This window comes from Malus domestica, chromosome 10 (assembly GCF_042453785.1).
Source record: "Malus domestica chromosome 10, GDT2T_hap1".
Classification (NCBI taxonomy): domain Eukaryota; kingdom Viridiplantae; phylum Streptophyta; class Magnoliopsida; order Rosales; family Rosaceae; genus Malus; species Malus domestica.
In genome coordinates this window covers 12,745,929-12,771,056 of record NC_091670.1, presented here as the reverse complement: position 1 = coordinate 12,771,056, position 25,128 = coordinate 12,745,929, and the positions used below count along the sequence as shown (strand labels likewise).

General features: G+C 39.1%; 2 protein-coding genes and 1 non-coding gene across 4 annotated transcripts; 1 reads left to right on the top strand and 2 right to left on the bottom strand.

Moving 5' to 3' along the window:
- Positions 1-4,760: 4,760 nt before the first annotated feature.
- Positions 4,761-9,152, top strand: LOC103402284 (serine/threonine-protein kinase SRK2E). 2 transcript variants are annotated; one of them, XM_070805585.1, is made up of 10 exons: positions 4,761-5,117; positions 5,242-5,458; positions 6,712-6,786; positions 6,861-6,962; positions 7,034-7,087; positions 7,180-7,272; positions 7,530-7,622; positions 8,175-8,279; positions 8,354-8,452; positions 8,600-9,152. In XM_070805585.1, the coding sequence occupies exons 2-10, from the start codon at positions 5,282-5,284 to the stop codon at positions 8,888-8,890; spliced, it is 1,089 nt and encodes a 362-aa protein (XP_070661686.1). In that variant the 5' UTR covers positions 4,761-5,117; positions 5,242-5,281; the 3' UTR covers positions 8,891-9,152. The 2 variants fall into 2 exon arrangements, with proteins under 2 accessions (XP_070661686.1, NP_001315653.1); NM_001328724.1 differs by lacking the exon at positions 4,761-5,117 and having other exon boundaries at positions 5,282-5,458; positions 8,600-8,890.
- Positions 9,153-13,864: 4,712 nt separating this feature from the next.
- On the bottom strand, positions 13,865-15,645 carry LOC114827566 (uncharacterized). Its single transcript, XR_011572187.1, has 5 exons — positions 14,905-15,645; positions 14,719-14,810; positions 14,392-14,439; positions 14,225-14,311; positions 13,865-13,975 (listed from the first exon to the last, which is right to left on the bottom strand). It is a non-coding gene; the product is annotated as an uncharacterized protein (transcript).
- A 1-nt stretch (position 15,646) lies between these two features.
- On the bottom strand, positions 15,647-18,651 carry LOC139187426 (pentatricopeptide repeat-containing protein At2g15820, chloroplastic). The gene is made up of 2 exons (XM_070806773.1): positions 17,990-18,651; positions 15,647-17,812 (listed from the first exon to the last, which is right to left on the bottom strand). Exons 1-2 carry the CDS (start codon positions 18,599-18,601, stop codon positions 15,932-15,934), a joined length of 2,493 nt encoding a protein of 830 aa, XP_070662874.1. The 5' UTR covers positions 18,602-18,651; the 3' UTR covers positions 15,647-15,931.
- Positions 18,652-25,128: the final 6,477 nt, after the last annotated feature.

Here is a 25,128-nt window from a genome sequence, read left to right as displayed (position 1 = left end):
TCCCTTATGGCAGAAGTAATTAATCTAACCTCCGAAGAGTTATCTTAATGACTTATCCCAAAAAACACCTTAGGAAATCCATTAGGCTTCTAGGTTTCCACCATGTCCAATGCACAAGGGGAGAAGCATCTTCTAAGGTGAACTACATATACGATGAGCAAGAATATCTGGGGAGCACCTGAAAAGAAAGAAAGGTAGCTTGCAAGAAGCCAAGAATGATGGCCGCCATAAAAAACCACTATTGATCGATTCTAATATTTTGATGTTCTATGACCGTGATTTGGAGAATGTCCACTCGCCTCACAATGACACCCTCGTCATCAAGGTTCAAATCTCTAATGCCCTAGTCAGCCACGTCCTAGTCGATAACGGCTCAGGAGTAAGCGTCATCTTTAAGGATGCCGCTGAAAAGATGGGGATTCCCGACAACATTAACAAAAGGAAGACAACCTTTCACACCTTCAATTGTGCACTTGTGTGATCTCTGGGAGCAGTAAAGATAGTGGTCCAAGAAGAACCTTATAACCACCTAGTAACCTTCCACATAATGGATTGCCCGACTCCCTACAATGCATCCTTTGTCAAAATTAGTTACATAAAATGAAGTTTATTCCATCCAGCTACTACCAGTTACTTCAATACCCAGGATAGCGGAGTAAAAGAAATAAAATGAGATCAATTGCCAGCACGTTGATGCGGTCTCGAAAGCATGAGCATGATTAGAAAAGAAGAACGAAGCTCCAGTACCTGTATGGATGAATTAGCATAGCAATCACAGTCAGGAGGTCAACATACAAGTTATAAAGAATTTGACCTGGATCTTGACCACCAAAAGGATAGTACATTGGAGTCAAAGGCAGATAAGAACACTATGTACATCAACCTCGACTCTGACAGATTGGATCGGAACCGGCTGAGAGAAAATGTTATTCACCAACTTCTTCCAGGCTAACAAGACATATTTTTTTGGTTGGTAGAAAACATGCTCGAAATCGATCTATCTGTGATCTACCACAGTCTTTATTTAGACCCAATTGCCAGCCAGTTATCCAGTGTAAACAAAACCATGGAATAGAATAAAGTAACATCATAGAGGTGGAGATTGATAAGCTCAAAAATGTCCAGTTTATCATCGAAGTTTACCACCTAGACTGGGTAGCAAATGTAGTGCTAATGCAAAAGAAGAATGGAAAGTGTAGAGTATATGTGGATTTCATAGAGTGCAGAGTATGTGTAGATTTCATGGACTTGAACAAAGCTTGCCCGAAGAATCCATATCCACTCCCACAGGTCGACCTCTTAGTAGATTCAATCGTAGGACATAAGCTCCTAAGCTTCATGGACGCTTACTCAGGGTACAACCAAATAAAGAATCTGTATCCATTGTCATTGACTGAGGTATGTACTGCTATAAAGTTATGCCCTCTGGACTTAAAAACGCTGGGGCAACATACCAGCGACTCATCATTCTAATCTTTAAGGATAAGATCAAAGACACGATGGAAATCTATGTGGACAACATGGTTGTCAAAAGCAAAGATAAGAAGAACCACATGACACATGTGCAAAAGTCGTTTGACCTGCTTAAGAAGTACAACATGAAGCTAAATCCAGAAAAGTGTACCTTCGAAATAAAATCAGACAAATTCTTGGGATACATGGTTACTAAGCGTGGAATTGAGGTTAAACCATACCAAAACAAGGCCATCATAGAAATGAAGTCGCCTAGAACCATGAATGAATTACAAAGCCAACAGGGCGAGCGACATCCCTCAATAAATTCCTTTCATGATCTACCAACAAGTGCAAATCGTTCTTTATTGCAACAAAGAAGAGCAAGGGTCTACTCTGGACTAATGAATGCGAATAAAGCCTTCACGAAACTCAAAGAATACATCTAAACCCCTGCAATGAATGGGAGCATTGGTTTAAATCTTAATTGACGAATTCACCCTTCCCTGCAGCACCTTAAAGCACAAATTCATCATAACAATAATTTGCATTGTGGGTGCAGCTCATATCATATAAAAGGAATTGATTGATTGGAGCTTATTAAAGTTTGAGCCTTTAGACCATCTCCAACGCAGTTTAAGCTCATAAACGTCACTTTCCAACAATGCGCACTGCTCCTTCATTTAATCACCAGAAAATAATCGCTTGGTAGAAAAATTCCAAATTTTGATACGAACAAGATAAGGAATACATGAACGTCCTCAAATTTGAATCACTTTAAAATTCGTTAGTTTGTTCAGGTTTTGCTCCAGAGGAAGTCAAATGTCCTATGGTGAAAATATAAAGCAAAGTATCAAAATTCTACCAAAATAATAAAGTAATACTAAGAATAGGGTAAAATATATATAATAAAATATTGACTCATCAAGAACCATAGGCATAATCTCATCGTGCAAGCAGTGATCACCCATCACAGATATACCAAGCATGATCACCCCTAACAGTCCCATAGCGCGGATATACCAAGCAGGATTATATCCTATAGCTTTAGGTAGTGATCACCAATCACGGATATACCAAGCAGGACCATCCATGTACCATTGCTACATGGTACAGTAAATTCAACACATAACCTACCCATACCTTAACCCCTATGAGTTACAACGTAGTCACCTACACCATCAATTTCTCATGGCCACCAACTACTATGTCACACAAGCATATAAGTTCTACAGAATACTTACATGTATCATACTTATTAGTCACATTATTAAGAAGATAAATAAACACATATATATCATAATATGACGTCTCATACACTTAAACAGATGTATATATTATCGGGGATAACTCACTAACCAATATAGGCCCACTAAGCCCTACATAGTCCCTAGTAATACTGATTTTAATATTTAAGATCAATTTGTAGCTTATTGACCAAAAGTCGAGTCTTTGTCAAAAGTAGGGTCCACAACCCTATACAAGTCAATCTAGAACATCCTCCCATGGATTTCCAAGCCGTAACTTCCCAAAGGTCTCATTTATCTTCTCGAACAATATTCTAAAATTTCGGAACGATCTAACGATCGGATCTCGGCCAATTGCTAGAATTAGGTTGCCATCAACGTTTGGTTTTACAAACTTATAAATTCAATTTGGAAAGATCCATATGTCGTATTCCTGATCCGTAAGTTCCTAATGTCCTTAAATATTACGTACTATCACGTATTAAAGTTTGGTTTCGATCCAACAATCGGATAGTCAATTCATATTATAACCAAGTGGCGGCCATCTAGGCGGTCAACTACAAAACTATATTTAAACATCGAGATTTCACTAAATGGATGTCAAATATGGAATCGAAGTATCAAATTTAGCCTAGGATGGGTAGGTCGAGTCTCAGCCCGCACTCCCCCGCCACTCGTCGGCCGGCCATCCCGACTCATTTAAAATTCAACTATTTCCAAAATTTATCAAATTTCATATAAATGTATAGCCAATCAAGGGGAGCAATTTTCATACCTGGGCCAAAGTCCAATTCGGCCAGGAAACCCTCTAAAGTCCCTCAATCCGTCGGAAACCCTAAAAAGGATGGCCTTCGATCCATCGCCTCTGGTGCTCCACCACCCCTACAATTGTGTGAGCTTTGTTCCTGAGGTTAAGGGGAGCCTTTTGGTGGTGGTGGTTGATGGAGTTACATTCGGACTTAATGAATCGCCGCCATACACCTATACGCACCCACCGTCGGTTTTTCACCAAAACTACAACCAAATTCTTTCTAATTTTGGGTGAAAATGGAAGAGGGAATGCTAGGAAGTTGTTTCTATGTGATGATTTGCCGTGATTCGCTGTGAAACGTTGTGAATGGCATTAGGAGAAATGGAGCCGTCGTCGGGTTAGGTTGCGCCAGAAACGGGTCGAAGGCAGGTCTGGTTCGCTAGGTCTCTCCCCCTCATCTCCCCTCCCAGTTCTCTTTTCCCATTGGTCTTCTCTTTCTTTCCCATTCCCTCATTGGCCCATCTATTCCCCCCATCTCTCAGTTTCTCTCTTTTCCTTTTCATCTCAGCCGTCCATCTCTCTCATTTCTCTTATTTTCCTTTCATCATCTGAAGCATTCTAGATTATGGTCAAATGACCATTTTGCCCATATCTTGGTTCGTTTATATCTCATTTGATATAACTCCAATTTACGTTCTGTTTGCGCCCACGCGTTCGTATCGACACATACTATCTAGATATGAAAGAAATTTGAAAAATTATGAAAATATCAAGTGCGTCCACAAAAGAATCTCGTTTAACACAATAGGGGCAATTTTGTCCTTTTACTTATTGAATAAATTATACGCCGTAAACATAAATGCGTCAAAACTACGAATATGAATACTACATATGAGATACATAATTTTAAATAGTGAAATCCAGGAATGTAATTTCACATTATGGCTTAGGGGACCTTTCTTTATCAATTTTGTTTGATTTAAGTTATGCAATCTAGCTTGTTGCTTGCCTCACTGTAGGCTTTCGTGTATCTTATTGACATCTTTGCCCTGAAATGCAATTCCTAATTTTCCAAAATAAATAAATACAGAGCTATGCAAATACCTTCCCATTTCAAATAAATATCCTCCCAATTGGTACCATTCTATTTCTAGGTGTGGGAAAAAACAGAAAAACCTATCCCACGTGGACAAATCTGGCATCTACTATGCAAGAGACTAGGCGGATGCTAGGGAAAAACAAGAAATTTCACCATCTCTGACTTCACTGAATTTAACACGATAAATAGATTTGATCTGTCTCCTTATGGAGAGTCTGGAGTGGAGTGGATAATATCATAAAAAAAAGAAATCACATACAACACAAAGAGAGCTGAAAGAAACACACACAGAGACTGAGAGAGAGAAGGGTGGATGGTTGGATTCACGAGCTGTAGGATCCTGACGCCCTCTGAAACACCAATCAGTCTGCTAAAACACCCAGATATTAAAAAATATAAAGATTAAAGCTTTGATTTTTTTGACAAACATCGGATAAACCCCCATTTCTGAGGTGGGTGGGAGCTTCACGGGGACGAACCCATCTCAGTCTTTTTCTCCACCCACCACCTTTTCCCATCAATCCAGTGGTCCAGGCGCTGCCACCGCACCTCCACCACCGCTCCTTCGGTTAGTTTGATCACTGCTTTGCCCTTCCCATTTCTTTCTCTCTCTCTAACATTAGAGAGAGAATCAGAGAAAGCTCAACGTGTGGAAGGGCTTAATTGGGTTTTTGTTTTTTGGGTTTTTTCAGAGGGTGTTGGTGTATATAGAGGGAGGGAGAGAGGAGAGATATGAATCGGTCTGTGCTCACAGTTGGGCCAGCCATGGACATGCCGATCATGCACGACAGCGATCGGTACGAGCTGGTTCGGGATATTGGGTCGGGAAATTTCGGGGTTGCACGGCTTATGAGGGACAAGCAGACTGGTGAGCTTGTTGCTGTGAAATACATAGAGAGAGGTGAGAAGGTTAGTCTCTCGATTTTACTCTTCTTTTCATATATATATATATATCATTTTTGGAAATGGGGTTTGAAGCATGAATCATTTGTTGAAATTGAGGAGTTGATTGCTTTTTTAGATTTTTTTTCTTTCTATAAATTATTTTGTTTTTAGGTGAAGGTTGATGGGTTTTCTAGTTTCTGGTTGATTTGTTGGTTCGGTTTCCTTTTGTGATTGTTTGCAGGTGTTAGAAAATGTAATATGTTTTTGGATTTCAGGATTATGGAGTTTATGTGTATTTCGAATGGGAGTTTGTGGAAGTTGATTATCTGTTCTTTCCTACTGAAGTGTCTTAAACTGGGTTGGTTTTAGTTGGATTCAAATACAAGTGCTCAAGATTGTGTTTGGTTTTAGTTGGTTTCTTTAGGTTGTCAAGTTCAGCTTTTTACCAAACATTTAACAGACGGCCCGTGTTACACAATCCTGAGCACTTGAATCTAAACCAACTATTGTTATGGAGATTGTCTGCTGAGTGGGAGGACTTAGCTTTTGGGGACATGATAATTGAAATTTTACAGATGTTTGTTTTCTTCCATTTTCCCAGTTTGTTGGTTTGTAATCTCTCTTTGGAATGAATTGAACTCCCCAGTGTGGTGTGGTGTGATGTGATTAGATAACATGAGAATTGTTAGATGTTTAAAGAATCAACAAAATTAGCATTGTTTTCTATTCTCTAACCTTGTATGCATAGTAAAGCCACTCCGCTTGAAAGAAACTTGTAAGGAACTGGCGACTAATTTTGAGTTCCACTCTGTCTACTCACTTAAATATGTATCCAGATAATAATATTAAACCATGAGCACTTAACAAGGTTTACTGTAGACTTTGATCATCTGGGCATTGATGCCAGTTGAGGACTGCAGACTAATGGTTCTCATTAGTGAATCAGAAGGAGAAAGACTATGGCTTGATGGGTTTTAACAATCGTATGCAGACATTCTTTTCTAAACCACTTAATGAACAATTTTATTTTATCTTCTTCTTATCCATGGTGTGCTTGAATCTTGAATTTGATCTTATAAATAGTGATATAGGCAGCAAATGTTACTTGATTAAAATCGTTTGATCAAAAAAAAAAAAAAAAAAATCTTTTATTTATGCAAAGATAAGATTTTACTTTCGCGTTATGGTTGGTATTGATTGTTGTAGGGCTTGGTAATTCCAATTAATATTCTCTTTTCATTGTTGGTTTACCCTACTTCTATACTTTTGTCTAACAGATAGATGAAAATGTACAAAGAGAAATTATAAACCACAGGTCATTGAGGCATCCGAACATTGTCCGGTTCAAAGAGGTCTGTTAACTATGAACATCTAAACACAAATTAATTTCACCATGGAACTCAGTTTCGTTACTATGTGGTTGTAGGTAATATTAACACCCACTCATCTGGCTATTGTGATGGAATATGCATCTGGGGGAGAGCTCTTTGAGCGTATATGCAACGCTGGGCGTTTCAGTGAGGATGAGGTTCTTATCCACTACATTGATTTAGTTTCTGATAACGATTCCTACCTATTTCTAATGTACTTGTGTTGCAGGCGCGTTTCTTCTTCCAGCAACTTATATCAGGAGTCAGTTACTGTCATGCAATGGTATGGGAATACGTTGCCCGTCTTCATTTATTTTTTTTTTATACCTTCTAGATTTCTGAATTGGATACATTTTTTTGTATTTCTTTATGAAGCAAGTGTGCCACCGGGACTTGAAGTTGGAGAACACATTGTTAGATGGAAGTCCAGCTCCTCGTTTAAAAATATGTGACTTTGGCTACTCTAAGGTACTACACACACACACACTCTCTCTCTCTCTCTCTCTGTGTCTTTTCATGCACAGTGACCTTCATTTCGCAGGAGTCCGGTGCTAAATTATGAAATATCTCTGGTGATTAAACTCAACAGAAATGTGTTTGGAAAATGCATGTTCTGTGCTTTTCTTTAACTGGTAGATACTACACAGGAATTAGTCTGCCTCTTTACTCTTGGATGAATATTTTTTATCATATCCATCTAATTAGCCTTGGTCTCTTTTTTCCAGTCCTCAGTGCTGCATTCACAACCAAAATCGACCGTGGGCACCCCTGCATATATTGCACCTGAGGTGTTACTCAAGAAAGAATATGATGGAAAGGTAATAGTACTCATTTGTATTTATTGGCTTTATTTGTTCCACTTTAATTTATCCGTGCCAATTCTTTGCAAAGTCATTGCACTGCGTTACTTATTTGTATTTGCATATTTTAAACTTACGTGAAGACTTTCTGGAAAATAACTTAGCTTACAACTTGTTAATTGGTTTGTCTAACCTTATATATTCCCATCCCTTAATTTTTTTTTTTTAAACAAATGATATATCTACACTAAGGGGGATAGGGGTGGGCTTAGCCTCACAATGGGCTAGCAATAATGGGGTTCAAATTCACCTTTGGCAAGAATCGAACCTAAGGCCTCTCACTTACAAGTGTGGAGGAATACCACTAGACCGTAGTAATAAGTGGCACTCCCATCCTATAGATTGATGCTGGCAATTTGATTATTCACCACTCCCACGAAAGTTTCAGTGTTGGAATTCAATCCTGCATAACTGATCCTGTATTTTGCAATGATAATTTGTCGGTGCCATAAATACTCTGCATTTCTGCACAATCATGCTAATAGTCTCCATTTTGATCTACCTTTCCAGATTGCAGATGTATGGTCTTGTGGGGTGACCTTATACGTCATGTTGGTGGGTGCATATCCATTTGAAGATCCTGGGGAGCCTAAAAACTTCCGCAAGACAATACACGTAACTTTTTTAACCTTATTTCCTACTGAAACTTGGAAGCTTAACTCGAGTCTAAGGTTTTTCCTCTTGTGCAGCGGATAACGAATGTCCAGTACTCTATTCCTGACTATGTTCATATATCTCCGGAGTGCCGCCATCTAATATCAAGGATTTTCGTAGCTGAGCCCGAGAAGGTGCGTGATATTCTTTGTATTATACTTTAATCCGTAAATGCATTGCCGAATAAGTGGCATTTGCGTATAAAACTATATTTCTCTAAGCTTCACTAGCTAGTTTTGATTTCTGATTCGATTCTCATTGATTATTATTGTATGCAACAGAGGATAACCATCCCTGAGATCAGGAACCACGAATGGTTTCTAAAGAACCTTCCAGCAGATCTCATGGTTGAAAACACCATGAACAACCAGTTTGAAGAGCCGGATCAACCCATGCAAAGCCTTGATGAGATTATGCAGATAATTGCCGAGGCTACAATACCTGCGGCCGGGGCCAACAGTCTCAACCAGTATCTTGCTGGCAGCCTGGACATAGATAACATGGAGGAGGACCTCGAGTCTGATCCCGACATTGACATTGACAGCAGCGGAGAGATAGTCTATGCAATTTAATTGGTACAATGTCTTGCACCAACGGAGGGTTCGCCCTCGGCCTGTGTTTCTGTCTCTCCTTTTTTAGGGGCATGCTTCGTTTCATCTGGGTTCGAACCTAGCTCCACATCTTCAATGGCGGTACAGAGAGTGTATAACAGAAGAACAATACTATTTCATTGACTGTTGAACTTCTCTTACAAGCTACTATTTGTAGGATATTTCCAACTCTAACAACCTTGTAACTAACAAGTAATCAGCTATCGTACACTTGGCATCGTAAGATATCCTAACAATACCTCCCTTGAAACAGAACGTGTAAACAACAGAATGAACACAACAACAGTAATCACAGCAGCTATTACAACAACGCAAAACAAGACAAATCGCAAATGAGCAACTTGAGGAAACTTGAGCTTCAAGTCTTGGTATGATTTCAGGTAGCATCCTCCTTGGAATGATTTTTCCATTGAACTAGTACTTCAGTAGCAGCTGCATTACGCTTCTTGATCAACCTTCTTTCCAGAACAGCCACTAGAACATCTTGTAGGATACCAGAATCTGTTGTCATAGGCAGTGGTGCACTAGTCTGTACGTTGGTGCCCAAATGCTTCTTCAGACAAGAAACATCAAACACTGGATGTAGATCGGATGGCTTGTTTGAGAGTATGCCATAGTTCCCACCTTAGCTATAATTGGAAAAAGGACCATAGCTTGTTTGAGAGTATGAAATGCTTCTGTAGCTTCTGTGTTCCATTTAAAACCGTCCTTCTTAGTAAGAGCAATTATAGGACTGATAATCTTGCCAAAGCGAGGAATTAACTTTCTATAATAGCCTGTTAATCCCAAGAATCCCCTAAGAGCTATCACAGATGTAGGAATTTAGAGATGGAATCCAATTTAGTAGGACCCAAATATTCAACGTGAGATTTACCAAAAGCAAACTTACAATGTATGTTCTTTCAGAGTGTCAAAAACTATCCTCAAATGTTGCAGATGTAAGGACCACGAAACACTATAGATCAAGATATCATCAAAGCAAACAAGGATAAATTTTCTGAGATGTGTATAAATATTTCATTCATTAAACACTGAAAAGTGAGAGGGGCATTTGTCAACCCAAATAGCTTTACCAGAAATTCATAATGGCCATGATGTGTCTGAAATGCAGTCTTTTCTACATCATCACATTCTAATTTGGTGATATCATGCCCTTAGATCTAATTTTGAAAAGTATTGTGCACCAAGCAATTCATCAAGCAATTCATCAATAAGATGGATAGGAAACTTATCCTTGATAATGATATCATTGAGCCCTCTATAGTCCATGCACTTTCTCCAAGTACCCTCATTTTTTATGACTGAAATCATAGGTGAAGAATATGGACCTTTGCTAACTCGGATGAAACCAGCCTCCAAAAGTTCATGCACACACTTCTCTATTTCTGCTTTTTGAATAGGGTCATATATATAGGGTCTAGTATTGGGAGGTTTGCTGCCATCAATCAATAGAATTTGATGATCATGGATTCCGTGAGGAGGCAAAGTGCTTGGAGTGAGGAACACCATCTCGTACTCGTGCAATAGCTAATGTAGAGCCTGTTGTTGTTCAATAGAGATTCTAAGAGTGCTGATCCACTGACCCAAAATGCACTTGTTGAACTTCCACGGTTGCAGATTCAACTTGAAAGAGAACTGCACCCATTTTTGTTTCTTGGTTTGGTAACTTGTGTCCAAATGGCTCCTGAGTCTTTTAACCTATCCCAAATCTATAAAATTATGTGAACTCCTTGAGTCTATTAAGCTGTGACAAGACAATAAATCCAAAAACCTTCATGGTATTTATAGATGGAGGTGCTGGAGTCCCAAATAGTGCACAAGCAGTGATCTCAGGTTCTCCCTCATCTAAATCATTCTCTACTTCATTCTCCTTACCCTCTACATAGTCCTGCACATAAAATAATAACAATTGTTTCTTTTCACAACTATGGCCTCTAACATGTTTTTCTTACTACAATGTTCTTCCTACAATGTTCTACTACTTTTCTGGTGTTAATCTACTCACTTTTTTTGAATCTTGATCTATTCTCAGCCATAGTATTAGTGTTCACAATTTGTAAAGGTGGTCTAAAATTAGGCTGAATCACAAGAGGTATTTCACATCATGTCTGAGTTCTGCCTTCAATCCTCTGATGAAACAAGACTTAAGAAGTGATGGGTTGATATCCCTGGTACGATTTGCTAGAAGCCCGAATTCGATCACATAGTCTCGAAGAGTACCCACTTGTCGCAGTTTAACCAATGTCTCAGCTGAATCTTCTAATTCGGAGGGACCAAATTCTTGACATAGCACCTTTGTGAATTCTTCCCAACGGGGGTAGTTAGCCAAGCATCACGCCCATTGAAACCACCGTAAAGTTTCCCTTAGACTCCAATTTTACCTTCTTCGAATCCTCAATGTTGAAGAACTCAAATTAATGCTAAGCCTTAATAATCCACCCTAATGGATCATCACCATCATTGAATCGAGGAAAATCCATCTTTAAGAATGACGGTCTAGGTTGTTGTGGGTACTGTTGGCCACAATCTTGATTCTTGAAATTGGGAACCGAATTAGGATTCATTCCTTCTGGCATCTGTGGATTCAATGGAGTTGCCTTTGAAGATTCTCCCATAGATCCTCCATTGCCGCGGGCCATGAGTGACTGCAATTGAATAAGAATCAGTTCTTGGGTCATCTTGAATTCAGAGCGCAGTTCATCCTAGGAAACTTTGAACTCGTCGAATTAGAAACCCTTGTTTTCATGTTTTTCCGCCACGCTTGACGCGTCATACAACAGAGAAGGATTGAGAGGATTGAACGACTGGCTGATACTAATGTTAAAACCTAGCTCCAAATCTTCAATGGCTGTACAAATAGAATGTATAACACACAAGAACAATACTATTTCATTGACTGTTGAACATCTCTTACAAGCTACTATTTTTAGGATATTTCCAACTCTAACAACCTTCTAACTAACTAGTAATCAGCCACCGTACACATGGCACCGATGCCAACTGACAGTATCCTAACAATATCTGTATGTTTTGTTTTTGCCACCAATTGGCAATTACTAGTGCAAATATAAGCTTGGGTTTCTTCACAACATGTAAAAGCTGGAAAGAAAAGTACAATGAAAAAGGAAACTGAATGTCAGTTGACCTTGTGGAAACATAAGCTTGGTCTCCACTTTATTGTAGTTCAGTTTTTGTAGGACTGGTCCTTCCAAAGCAAAACACTCTATTCTTTCAGAACAAGTCCGAGCATCTCATCTAGAGCTTAGCTCCTACGGTGCCATTCGATCACAAATATTTCATGGACCTCGGGACTGAAAATATTACGAAATTAGATTAACATAAAACTAGTGATCAGCGACTCCTGGACTGCCGGTTGACGGATAACCACCACATCTGAACATAATAAACGGCTGTCTAACAAGATATTCCTACATTTGAACACTTAAAAGTATAATCTTCTGCAGCCACACAGATGGTACATGAGAGCAAATATCAAACCCCAAGAAAGAAAAAAAGAGAACCAAGTAAGAAACGACATCCTTAACCAGCTATAATATCAGATTTCAGAACTGATAGTCTCCGCTGCAGGGCCAACCCATCCCCATCTGAATTCTTTGTCACCGGTTCTTTCAGCTCCATAACCTGATGGCTCTTCGTATCCATTGGTTGGAAGCTCTGAATGCCCTTGTTGCCGATGCTGTGACTCTCCGTTTGTAGGAGGATTCACTGATGGAGCATAATGGATGTCTGGCTGATGGTACTCACCGTGTCCATATGCTGCGGGCTGAGATTCTGCAGAAGGGCCTTCAACCCCCTGCTGCCCTACATAACCTGCTTGGTAATAACCAGGATGTGGTTGGCCTGTGCTGCCTGGATGAGTGCATTATCCAGCTTGAGGGCTGGCTGTTGGCTGGCTGTAAGGAACTTGTTAAGGAGCCGAAGGCTGGGTACTTTGGGTAGCAGTTGCATCCCTGATGGATGGCACCGCAGGCGATCCATACCCTGAAGTTGCATATTGTTGCTGGTAATCAGATACCGGAGCTTGGCCTCCATAACTTGGTGGCTGCTGAGCATATGCCCGATCATAACCGTGGCTGGCAACATTAGGTGTTTGATTGTAGTTGAACCTAGGATTTTGAGGTTGTCCATAGTAATTGTATCCACTGCTGTCCTGAGGTGGTTGAGAGGTGCCTACTTGGTTTGATTGGTCCCAACCTTGAAGATAAGTTTTATATACCTTAAACTTCAATTCCTCTAATTCTGTCCATTTAAGTAATCTTGTTCTTGAGTTGCTCAAGCGCCACTTCAGCAGCAGACGGGTTTATATGTGTCGATTGCTTTGTTATTCCAGCAGCCTGAAAGTTATTTAAAATGAGATGTAAGTCCTGGTCTTGAATTTATTTTTTGATTTTCCGAGAGTGAATAGTTATTAATTGCCAAGTGACCTTTAACAGACCTTCAAAACGCTAGTACAGAGGCCTAACAATTTCTGTGCTAGTTGCAACTTCTCCTACTCAGTTCCTATAGCAGAAGTACTTGTATTATTAAGCATCAAACTATTGGTTGAGGGCACCTCTCTCTCTCTCTCTCTCTCTCTCTTTCTCTCTCTCTCTCACACACACACACACACACACACACAAACACACACAAAAGACAACACTAACCTTTAGTTTTGCACCAATCATTGCTCCTCATCAAAATCGACATAAGGGTTCCTCCCACAGGAAGCACGAAAACGAGCAAGCTCTTCCTTGACACGTGAAAGAATTAACTTCTGTCAGACAGAGCTTATCGCTAAGTTCTTCATTGTGTACTTTTAACCTTGTTATTTTCTAGGCAAAACCCACTCAGATTGAAATGGAATAGAATGATGGTAAAATAAAACAGAACCTGAGGTTAGCACTTCATTAGCAATTTGGTAATATCTTGCCTTCATTTTTGCATGATGATATGATGAATTCGCTGGTGGAGTTTTTGCTAACCAGACAGCTTATCCACTTCTCCTTCAAGTTCCATAACCTTCATTTTATGATTTACATTCTCCACCTACACACTAAATGTGGTAAGCAAACCAATAAAAAGGATGAACATTCACTTTAAGAAATAATATATCAAAAACAATCTCAATCTTCAGCATTTAATTTTCAGTTTAAAGTAACTGATCTCACTGCTTAAGTTTTTCCAAAGCAATTTGCACAGCTATGAGTTCAGCCTGTTTTCGGTCAATTTCCTCGAGCCACCTGGAATATCAGCATGCAGAAACTTGGACATATGAATGATAGAACAATTACTAACTTGATTCAGAAGTTTTGAGGTAATAGTTGCTCGGTCTTTCCTGAATGAATTCACTCAGTTGTTTTTCAGCTTAGCTACCTCCTGCTCCTGAATGAAAGACAAAAATCAAATATAAGAAAACACAAAACAAAAGTATCTATCCGAGTATCGGTATCAAAGCTGAATACCTTTTGTTGAGATTCCACCCTATGAAGCTGAGCCTTCTCCGTCATTTTCTGCACTTGTTGATAATCCAATAGTGAGTAGCATTAACAAAGGGGATAAAGGTGAGATGAGCATCATAGTAGTTTACATAAAGTCCCAGTGGCAAGTGAAGATTCATACACATTTTTTCTTTTTCGATCCTATTTTCTGGGTACTTGCACTATCATGTACGAAACGAACACACAGTATCCTTTTAGAGGAACAGTAATATAGCTCTTTGTTATATTGTGCGCGATACAATATCAATGACATTATTAGTTAGGATAACAGCTTGGAACTGTATAACATACCACTATTCATATCCAATTGACCCCAGTAAATCCCGGATCACATCATGTGTCATGCTTTCAGCAGCAGATAATCTGGCATTCAAAGCAAATATCTGCACCACACGAAAAAGGACAAACATAATCAATTTGTAGTAGAAGAACGTGTATAACAGCTCGTAGGAACCAAGTAGGACATTAAAGGCCTACCTTTTTTTGTCAACTGAAGGATTCAAGCTCTTCCATGTGCACCCTTGCAGCCGTAAGGTCCTCATCCTTCTCAGATTTTATCTGCTGTGCCAAGCCCAAACCAGTGCATTTAAATGGGAAACAGAGCCTCTAGGCTTTGTGGCATGTTTCTCTGACTTGCTTGATGAAGAACTTGTGGCTGAAAGATTAAGCACTGCAGAGAAAGAACATAAAGAGGACGTGCAGGTTTTTGGTTGAATTTTGGAGTGGGCCAAATGTGGTGCAGGGGTATGAGGCCGTTGGGTTGTGGGTGTCCAGTTGGTAGTGGTCCAATAATTTCGAGTGCAGGATCTGAGGACGAACTTTTGTTTTGAGAGGCAAGAGTAATAGGTCAGAAATGGAAAATTTTACTCATAAAAAATAACTTGGCTTGACAAAAAAATTCAGGTGGTGGAAATGTCTTTAGCATCTATACCCTTGATAATTCAAAGATTACCCTAAAAACACACATATTTGGTAGAACATAACGTAGTTTATTATTAATGTAGGGTCACAAGTATGGAAAACATGTACAGCCAAAGGTTTTCAAAATGGTATAATCTGGGTCTTTGCGGAACAATTTGTGAAAAGGAGTATCATAATTCAAAACTTTAGAAGGAAGGCAGAGTTAAGTAAGTATACTGCAATGTGAAAGGACAAGTATCTACTGTTTATTTATTATTTCCTCCATTCTTCTATAGTCTTTCTGGAAAGAATCAATCTGTTGAGCCAAGACGGAAACTCATTCAAATATAAGAGTAAGAGTTGCCAAATATACAAACCTATTTAGAAAAACAGTCACTGCATCGATAATCACAGAAAGAGACAATGCCATTCTAGGACAAAAAGGAACAACAGGAGATTGATTATAAAGTAAAGATAGTATTACAAAAATATCAAGACTCATCTGCTCTTTGTGGATCCAGGTATGTATCTTGAAGAGAAAAGCCTTGAGTTGGTAGAGAAGTCTTCTGGCTTACCGAACACAATGGCCAATAATTTATAGAAGCTACAAATTATTATCATTATCACTGTAATCAGAAGCATTTTCATTAGTATCAGACCCACTACCAAAGTTGACGTTTTCGGTTTCAACCATGCTGTTATCTGAGATTTGGCCACCTTTTAGAGCATACTTCAAGTCATCTAGAATATAAGGTTCTACTAATTTCCAGAACCAGGTAGAACTACTTCCCAGAAAACCTATCCAAAACACTCTCCCTTTCCTCTTCACCTTGCAATCAAGGGACTTTGCCCTTAAGGATTTGACAATCTTCTCAACACCCTCTTCACTACCCTTTATCTTCAACAATATGTCTCCTGATGAAGTACTGTGGCCCCCGTACATGTACCAGTATGCAAGCGCACATGGTGACAACCATCGATGGATTAGCTTTGGTATCATTCTTCGGCCTTTCGGCCAAAACTGCTCCGCATAGAAAGCAAAATACGAATGTGAGATGGTTGAGAACTTATATGGTATGTCCTCCGTACTCTCACTGGACTTGCAAGAAGGATGTAGCCACTCATGGTATTGATCAAATATATGCCTCTTTAACAAAGAATGTGTGCTAGAACTCTCACTGAACTCGAACCGGATCATGTGATTTTTCCAGTCTTCATCGGATTCGATCTGCAAACCACCCAACAAAAGACCTACTAGAATCTCTCGTTGTTCTTTGCTCAGCTTCAGGCTTACAGGTTTCTTGACTACCTTTCTGCTCAAGCTCAAGATATAATCAATCTTTTCCATCAATGGTGGTTCAACGTCATACTTCTTCTGGCACATCAGGTCAAATATGTTTTCTGCCTTGACATAATCTCCAGATGACAGGTATCCACTTAATATGGTGTTGCAGGACCGAGCGTTAACACCGATTGCCGCATCACTCTGCATTAGGCCAAAGATCTCCTCAGCTTTAGCAAGATTACCAACTTTCACCAAAGAATCCAAGTATATAGAACAAATAGTACGGCTGGGTCGGCATCTCTCAAGGCACTGGGAGAAGGCTGATTCCAGTTTGTCATGTAAGCCTAAGTTGAAGTACATGTTCATTAGATCAATATAAGACGGCATGAAATTCTTCAAACCAGTGTTGATGAATTCTGTCATGAGGGACTCGACACGTTCAACTTCTTGAGCCTTACATAAGACCTCTATGACTTTATGATATGCGACAGCGTTGGACGAACCCAACTGCTCTTGCATCTCCCTGAATATCTCCAGGGATCTCAAAGGCACTCCAGCCTTTGAATAGGCTTCCATTTTATAAACATATGCCTGAGGTGGGAGACCAACTTCAAGATCGCAAAGTCTGAGCCAAGTACTTTCTGCTCCCTCCACATCCCCCTCTTTTGAGCAAGCTCTCAAGAGAGACACAAGCACATCTCTGCCCTCCTCAATTCCAGCCTGTTGCATTTCTTTTCTTAACAATGCCATCCTTTCTTTATCTATTGTATCCTGATAGCTATGTAGCCAAATTAATCCACTATAAATATCCTTGTGAATTTCGAGTCCAGTTGTTACCAAATTATGAAAAATAAACTCAGCCTGTTTAAGGTAGTGTTTCGAAGAGGTTCCGGGTTGGCTGACAAGGGCTTTGAAGAGAGAATTGTGCAAGTGAAGCCGGGGCTGATAACCTCCTAGCTGAATCATACGATTGTAAATGCCACATGCTTCCTCCAAGCAACCTTGAACCGGGGCACTAAGATATGCAACAACCAATATATGAAATGTAGATTCACTAGGAACACGCCCCTGATTAATTATATCATCAAATATATCCCTACATTTCGAGAATTTTCGCTCTTTACCCATGTAATCCGCTAACTTAGTAGCAAGAGCAAAATCAAAACGATACCAGTGTTGTTGCATCATCCATTTGTAAACCTACAGACATTTTCAATAAACTTTACTAAGTCCGCCATATGCTCATATAAATATTAATTTTACAAAGGTTCGTAACGACATTGCTAAAATCACAGTCAAAGTTCAATCAAAGCACACACATTGCAAATATCAACCAACTGAAAGCGCACATAAAGACTGAAACTTTAGTTAGTTTACCCGAAACCCGACATCATTTTCCCGAATCCGCATACAATGCACGGCAACATAAGTGGCATCTTCTTGCCTTATCCACTTCTTCTGCGCATTGAGTATACGACTCAAGGTACCGGCCTTATGCGCCGGCAGTTCCTTACACAGCCACGCCAGCTTCGACCTCCGCCACTGCTCCGGGAGCTCCTCCAGCTCTGGAACCTCAAGCTTCGGCGCCCCCAGGTGCTTCAAGTCGGCGGAACCAAAGCAATTCTCAAAATCGAAAACCTCGCTCTGCGCGACATTGCTCAAATCCCAATTCTCCTCTGGGTCCGAGGCCTTGCCTGCAAGGTGTTCAACGGAAGTACTGGAAGAGGGAAGGGCGTGGAACCGGAAGGGTTTGGTGGTGGAGAGCGGAAAACTGGACATGGGCCTGGAGAATGGATGGGTATGAGGGTGGTGGTGTTGGTTGTGAGAGAGACAGAGAGTGAGGGAACGGAGGAGAGAGAGAGGAGGGAAGAGTGAAGAGCGCATGGAGAGGAGATTAGGGTTAGAGAAACAGAGAGTGGAGAAGAAGGAGGAGGAGTGGGTTAGAGAGAGAGTGGAGGGTGAGAGCTCTGGAGCTCTGCGCAGAAGCATGGCTTGTTTCTGATAGAGTTCTTGGAGCTGGGGATTTTGAGTTTCAGAGGGTTTTATTTCTGTAATTAAATTGGAAATAAAGGGGCCCAGTATTGGGCTTCACTTGTACATAAAGCCCACCATTCCCAACTTCACCAATTTTACTTGGGTTAATTTCACTTTTCACCGTCAAGTACAAAAATAAGAGTACCGCTTTTGTCATGTAAATTAATAGTTCAATTGGATCAACTCTAACCCTTGGAGTAAGTCTCAAAATTTCCTTTTATTCCTTCCATTTCATTTCAACCCTTGTGCTAAAATGGTGTTAAGTGTTAGAACTAAAAAAAAAAACCAAATTCCGGCCAAGATTTAGGCCAAAGATAGTGATGGAGCCCACAAGTTAGAGTGAAAACAGGCGTTTGAAGCCCATCGCCAGGCCTGGACGCTTGCACGCCCGCCACGTGCCAAGCCCAGCAAACAAAACTGCCCCACCCGCGTGGGCTTGTCGCCCACTTGTCTCCTTACATTGGTGAGCCTAACGGCTCTTTTTCTGATCGTGCGGCCAAATTCATTTGGGCTATTGGTTGATCCAATGATCCACATTCAAACTTTTTTTTTTAGTTTTATAGTTATATGTTTATTGAATCCAACGGTTGAGATCGAATATAATCAAATCTAACAGCCCAAATTTAAATCCAATGGCTAAAATAATTATAAAAAAAAATTATTTAACTCAAAATTCACCCAAAAACTCTATAAATACCTATGTTCAAACATCCCCACAAAACTTACTTTTCTCCTACAATTCTTCCAATTTTTCTTTCTACCATCTTCCAAACCCATGTGTTTTATGTTTATACATCTCTATCATGTGTTTCATTTCTTCCATAGTGTTTCATGAGTTTCATGTATCGGTTTAGTGATTTTTCAATGTTTATTGGAATTTAAATATGTTTAGGTTAAAATGTTCATAAAATTAATTTATGATAGTCCACATAATTTTTTTTTTTAAATAGCCTAAATTCATTCTTTAATAATCTGGAGGGTAAAAAGAAAAGTTGTTTCTGGGTTAAAACCTAAATTTTTTGGGCTAAAAATTTTAGGTTTTAACCCAAGGGTTAGAGATGGTCTTATAGTTGTTATTAATATCTAGGAGAACAAAAATTTAATTTTAATTTTAATTTTTGGTGAGCAATGAAGAATTATCATTTATACTTGATATATGTTTTGTTTCGAGTTAGAACTTCACCTTTACTTACCAAGAGCATAAAATATAATATGCTTATGATAGGAGCATATTTGTGCGACTTTATTATCTTATTTATTTGTATTTTACTTAGTTAATCTCCGTTTGTTATAGTATTTTATGTTATTTTCGTTTTATTGTACGTTCAGTTGGTAAAGTTGAAAATTGGAGATTAAAGAGCAAATAGAAGCAGTGTTGGACTTGGATTGGATAGCTAGCATGCGCAGACCGCGCAAGGGCTGTATGTTTTGGAGTTTAAATGGTGTTAAACATGTGCCAAAATTTGGAGGAATTGAAGTTGGGGCTTGAAAGACAAGAAGTTGCATGAGGAGGAACGCTACCAAGAGATAAGCAGTTGTTGTGCACTTTATCATATCATATCTCCAACTGAATGAAAGAGTCCTAATGAGCTTTAAACACTCTTCAATTGATTTACTAGGCCTCGTTTGGCAGTTCGGACTATACTGACTATTTTAGTCGGATATGATAAATAGTCACTAGATAGTACTGACTAAATTAGTCAGGCCACTACTACAAAATTGGCTTAACGTGCCGAAGAGTGGTGGCAGTTTTATACTATTATTATCGGATAAAATATTCCGACGACATGTTTAAATAATGTCGGATAACAAAGTAGTACTGTCGCTTATATCCAACATTAGTTCGCTACTTTCCGACAAGAATAATGAAGCGGGCCCTTAACTCTACCAGATTTAGTTTTTTAAATATCTTTAACCAATTCTAGCGGTTACATCAGACATGAGTAAGTAATGTGTCAAATTATATTATATTATTTTCAAAATTTTATATTAACTCTAGCGGTTATATCCAACACAAATATTTTGGCATTTTTTATACTAACTCTGGTGGCTATATCCGATGCAAATTGTCACAGCCCGTCCTGAAATTTCTTTTATCGTGGATGTGAAATGACAAAATTGCCCTTAACGGTTGCTAAGGGACTTAAAGAATTTTGGGATTATGGTTTATTTTGGGTGGACCACACACACACACACGGGACATACCTCACCCTGTGCTCTCTCTCTCTCCTCCCTCTCAGTTCACTCTCTCTCTCTCCCTTCGAACTGTACGGACACACTCACCCGCAAACAACCAGGCACGGATCGAATGTTTCGAGGGCATCATTGTGTTCGTAAGGACCTTATGAACACATCCATACCTATTTCAGTTAAGAAACCTTTCGATTTCACGTTGAAAACTCAAGGTCCGAATTGAGCATTGTTCACGAACTTTGTAATGGTTGGTTTTTAGGACAGTCCAAGATCACTGTGAGCTCTAGGAGGTTCCCACGAAGCTCGGGGACGTTCGTTTGGAAATTTTGGACGTCGGGAAACTCTAGTTCGAAGGTGGCCGATTTTGGTGAAATTATCCTAACGAGTTCTCGAAGGATTTGGAAGTTTTAAAAGGTATAGCCTTCTTCCTCTCGAAATTTGTGAAGTTTTGGTGAAAATTTCGTGAAAAACGATGCAAAATCGAGCGAGAAAATGGTGATTGTAGGTTACCCAGTTTTCTGACGCCGGCAAGATTTTCCGGCGTCTGGAGGTAAGGGATGACGCGCGTGAGGGCGTGTAGGTCTGTGCCCCTCCCGGCGCGTGCGGCATTGAAATTTTTTTCTAAAAATACCTCGAAGTTCGTGACGTCGAGTAAGTCACTATGGTATATTCATATACCCAAATTGAGCATCGTATGAGAAGTTATTACGTATTGTTGGTTATGTGCTTTAAATAACGCTTTTTATAGTTGTTTCGCATATAGGTGAGACCTATCCCGAGGACGAGCGCGTTCAAAGGCGTCACGGGGGTTACGATCCTTCGACATACCAGTGAGTGGGCAGTTCTTTTCTATTTATACCTATATACTACTAATTTTTCCCAGAAATTGAATATAAATGAAAGTATGTTTTAAAATCTCGTGCATGCATATTATATGAAATATATGAGTTAGTAATTGATGCATATGTGTGAAATTGTGCTGTGGACGCACATGTGAATATCAGGTGAGTTTTATGTTGTTCATATGGTTTATTGATGATGTGAATTGTGTTGAGAGCTCATAACCTGCACCCTTGGTGTTAGTGCTTATATTATTCACCCCGCACCACACGCTCACCTTGGATCCAAGTAGGTGCATGTCGTACAGATCACTAGAGGTGGTTCCGACATGTCGTACAGACCATTAGAGGTGGTTCCAACTTGTAGGTGACTTTAGATTATTATACAGTTGTTGATGAGAAAAGCACTAGAGCGTATTCTTACACTATTCTTATCGTACATACTACTTCAGGTAGTTCCGATTTATGTGCAGAGTAATGACGTACAGGTCACAGTGGTGACTCCGGTTGGGTTGGATATTGAGCTATAGAATTAACCTTACAGGACAGCTGTAGGGTCTCCGGTTAATTCATTATTTCACCTGTTATATTGATGCATCCTTATCATGTTTTGAATCATAGCATGGCATATTCTTGAAAAGCGTTAAAGACTTGTGATTTGAGTTTTGCTGTGATATATGGTTATATATATACTATTTTTCTGAGAAAGTATAGAGGTTTTACAGTGAGGGGTTAGAAGTGTTGTTAAATGAAATATTTTCAAAAAGCTTTGTTTTACTGACCCACTCAATCTTGTTTTGCGCCCCTCCAGGTTCTAGTTAGCAGTGTTGGAGGCTCACGAGGATTCCCACGACATTCTGACAGACTACTTAAATGTAGGACTCATCTTCGGGTGTTGTAACTTAGTAATGGTCCTACTTGACTGCACTTAGTACTTATGCTCTGAATATGTGTGTTTCACACTTAAACTCACTCTAGCATGTTAGTTGGATATTATTGCTAGTAGTTGGTTTTTATTCCTTCGTATTTCTTTTATCTTTTGCTTCCGCATCGCACTTTTGGTTACGTCACGCCCACGTGACGGCCAGCACGCCTTGATTCTAGGATCGGGGTGTGTCACAAATACTTTCAAATTTTTTATACTACCTCTATCGGATTGTATTATATTATTTTCAAATATTTTATAAATATTTATGTTTCGTTAATCACATTCAAAGGCAACAACAGAAGCACATCCCCTTCCAACCTAAGATCCAGATGTCTCATACAAAAGCACTTCACCATCAGGTTGGGAAGATGGTCAATTAAATATATTCGTTAAACTTAACATGTTTAATATAACATAAATATTTATTTATGTTTTTTTTTTGTTAAATATTTATTTATGTTAAATTAATATATTTTTTTTTTGCTATAATTGGTATGAAGATGTACAAAACTTGAATTTAATGACTAATCACGATTAGATAAGCATAATTTTGATAATCTTTGGTTTTTTTAGTTTGTTTTTACTATACTTATATTTTTTTTTCAAGGTCATGTTTAAATGATCGGAAGTAATTGTTTATTCCCCAAAAAAATAAAAATAAAAACTGCGTAATTTTAATTGATAAGTAGCCACTAGTGTAAATATTTTAAATTGAAGATCAACTTTGTTCATTGTATTCTTATAGGGTCAAGGAGTGTACCATAAAAAATCATCAAAATCAGAACTAAATTTACCGTTAAATCATGATTTTATTGTTTATAGCCGTTGGAATTTGAGTCCTGTTACCTAATTTCTTAATGTTTTTTTTTGTTGCAATTTTTTACATATGTTATCTCGAAGTATATACAAACATGTTTGACGGTTGGATCGTTGAAACTAGTTTCGTAGAATGCATATCCCATCAAATTAATAGATTTAACAAACACTTATAAGTTTATTTTAGGGAAGTGTTATTGGCACTCTAAAAATCTCATCCTACACTCCTCATAAGTGTATTTTTCTTTCCTAATATAGAAAGTTTGGAGTGTAGAATGAGATTTTTGGAGTGCTAATATGTCACAGCCCATCACGAAAGAAATTATCGATGACATGAATTGACTATTTTACCTTTGGACGTGAGTGTTGTGGTGTGTATTAGGCATGTTAGAGGTGGTCCAAACTTGTGTTTTTCCTTAATTTTTGGACAAATTCTAAATTTCCCTAAGTTTTGGAACACTTAGGACTTAAAGTGTTTTCCTTGGTTGGTTGGTGACCTACGTGGACCACACACACACACAAACTCTCCCTCTCTCTTCTCTCCAGTGCTCTCTCTTCCTCAAACTCACTCTCTCTCCTTTCTCCCTGTACGGACGAACTTCGAACCCAAGCTTTCATGCACAGATCGACGTTCATAAGGTAATATTCTTGTTCACCTACAAAAGCTAAGCTTCACCTACAAAAGTTTCACCCACCACAAAAGCGTCACCTACAAAAGCTTCATCCACAAAAGCTTCACCCACCACAAAAGCTTCACCCACCACAAAAGCTTCACCCACAAAAGCTTCACCCACCGCAAAAGCTTCACCCACCACAAAAGTTTCACCTACAAAAGCTTCACCCACCACAAAAGTTTCACCTACAAAAGCTTCACCCATAAAAGCTTCACCAACAAAAGCTTCACCCACCACAAAAGCTTCACCTACAAAAGCTTTACCTACAAAGCTTCAATACAAAAGCTTCACCTACAAAAGCTTCACACTATCTTGATCAAGATAGTGTGAAGCAAAATCAATTCATGGTACCTAACAAAGCTTCAACACCAAAGCTTCACCTACAAAACTTAAAAAAATATATATAAATATATATATCGAAAATTCGAAAATTCAAAAATTCGAAAAAAAATAAAATTGCCTAGGCCTCCTCTTTTTTGGGCCTAACAACTTTCATAACAAATATATATGAAGGAGGAGTTTTGGGCTACCACTTAAAAAGGAAATGCCTCATTCGTCAACTCATTCGACCAAAGACTTGGGGGACTCCTACCATATACTACTACACCTTGATACTTGGAAGTCTCACGACTACTCAGTGACTTGGATTTTTCAAGTTTCCAACCGAGAAGTTTTCCTCACTCGAGAAATTAAGGGAGCACTACCTCAACATACATGCTTCACTCTCAAAACTTCAACATACAAGCTTCAACAAAAGAAAAAAATTCAAAAAACTTAGTGAAGAAGGCCTTGGTGTATTTAACACAATACTTTGAAATGAAGCAAAGTTTGTTTATTGATATATCTGATAAGTTACAAATATGTACATATACATGAATCAAAATAAACAAACAAGAGGGAGCCTTCACAAAGGTTGCTCAGGACAAGTTTCAGCAGTCGGCAGAGCCCCAAAAAGAGGAGGCACCAGAGGGTGATTATTTGGAGCCTCAGTACTAGGCAGAACCCCAGAAGGAGGAGACACCGAAGGTTGAT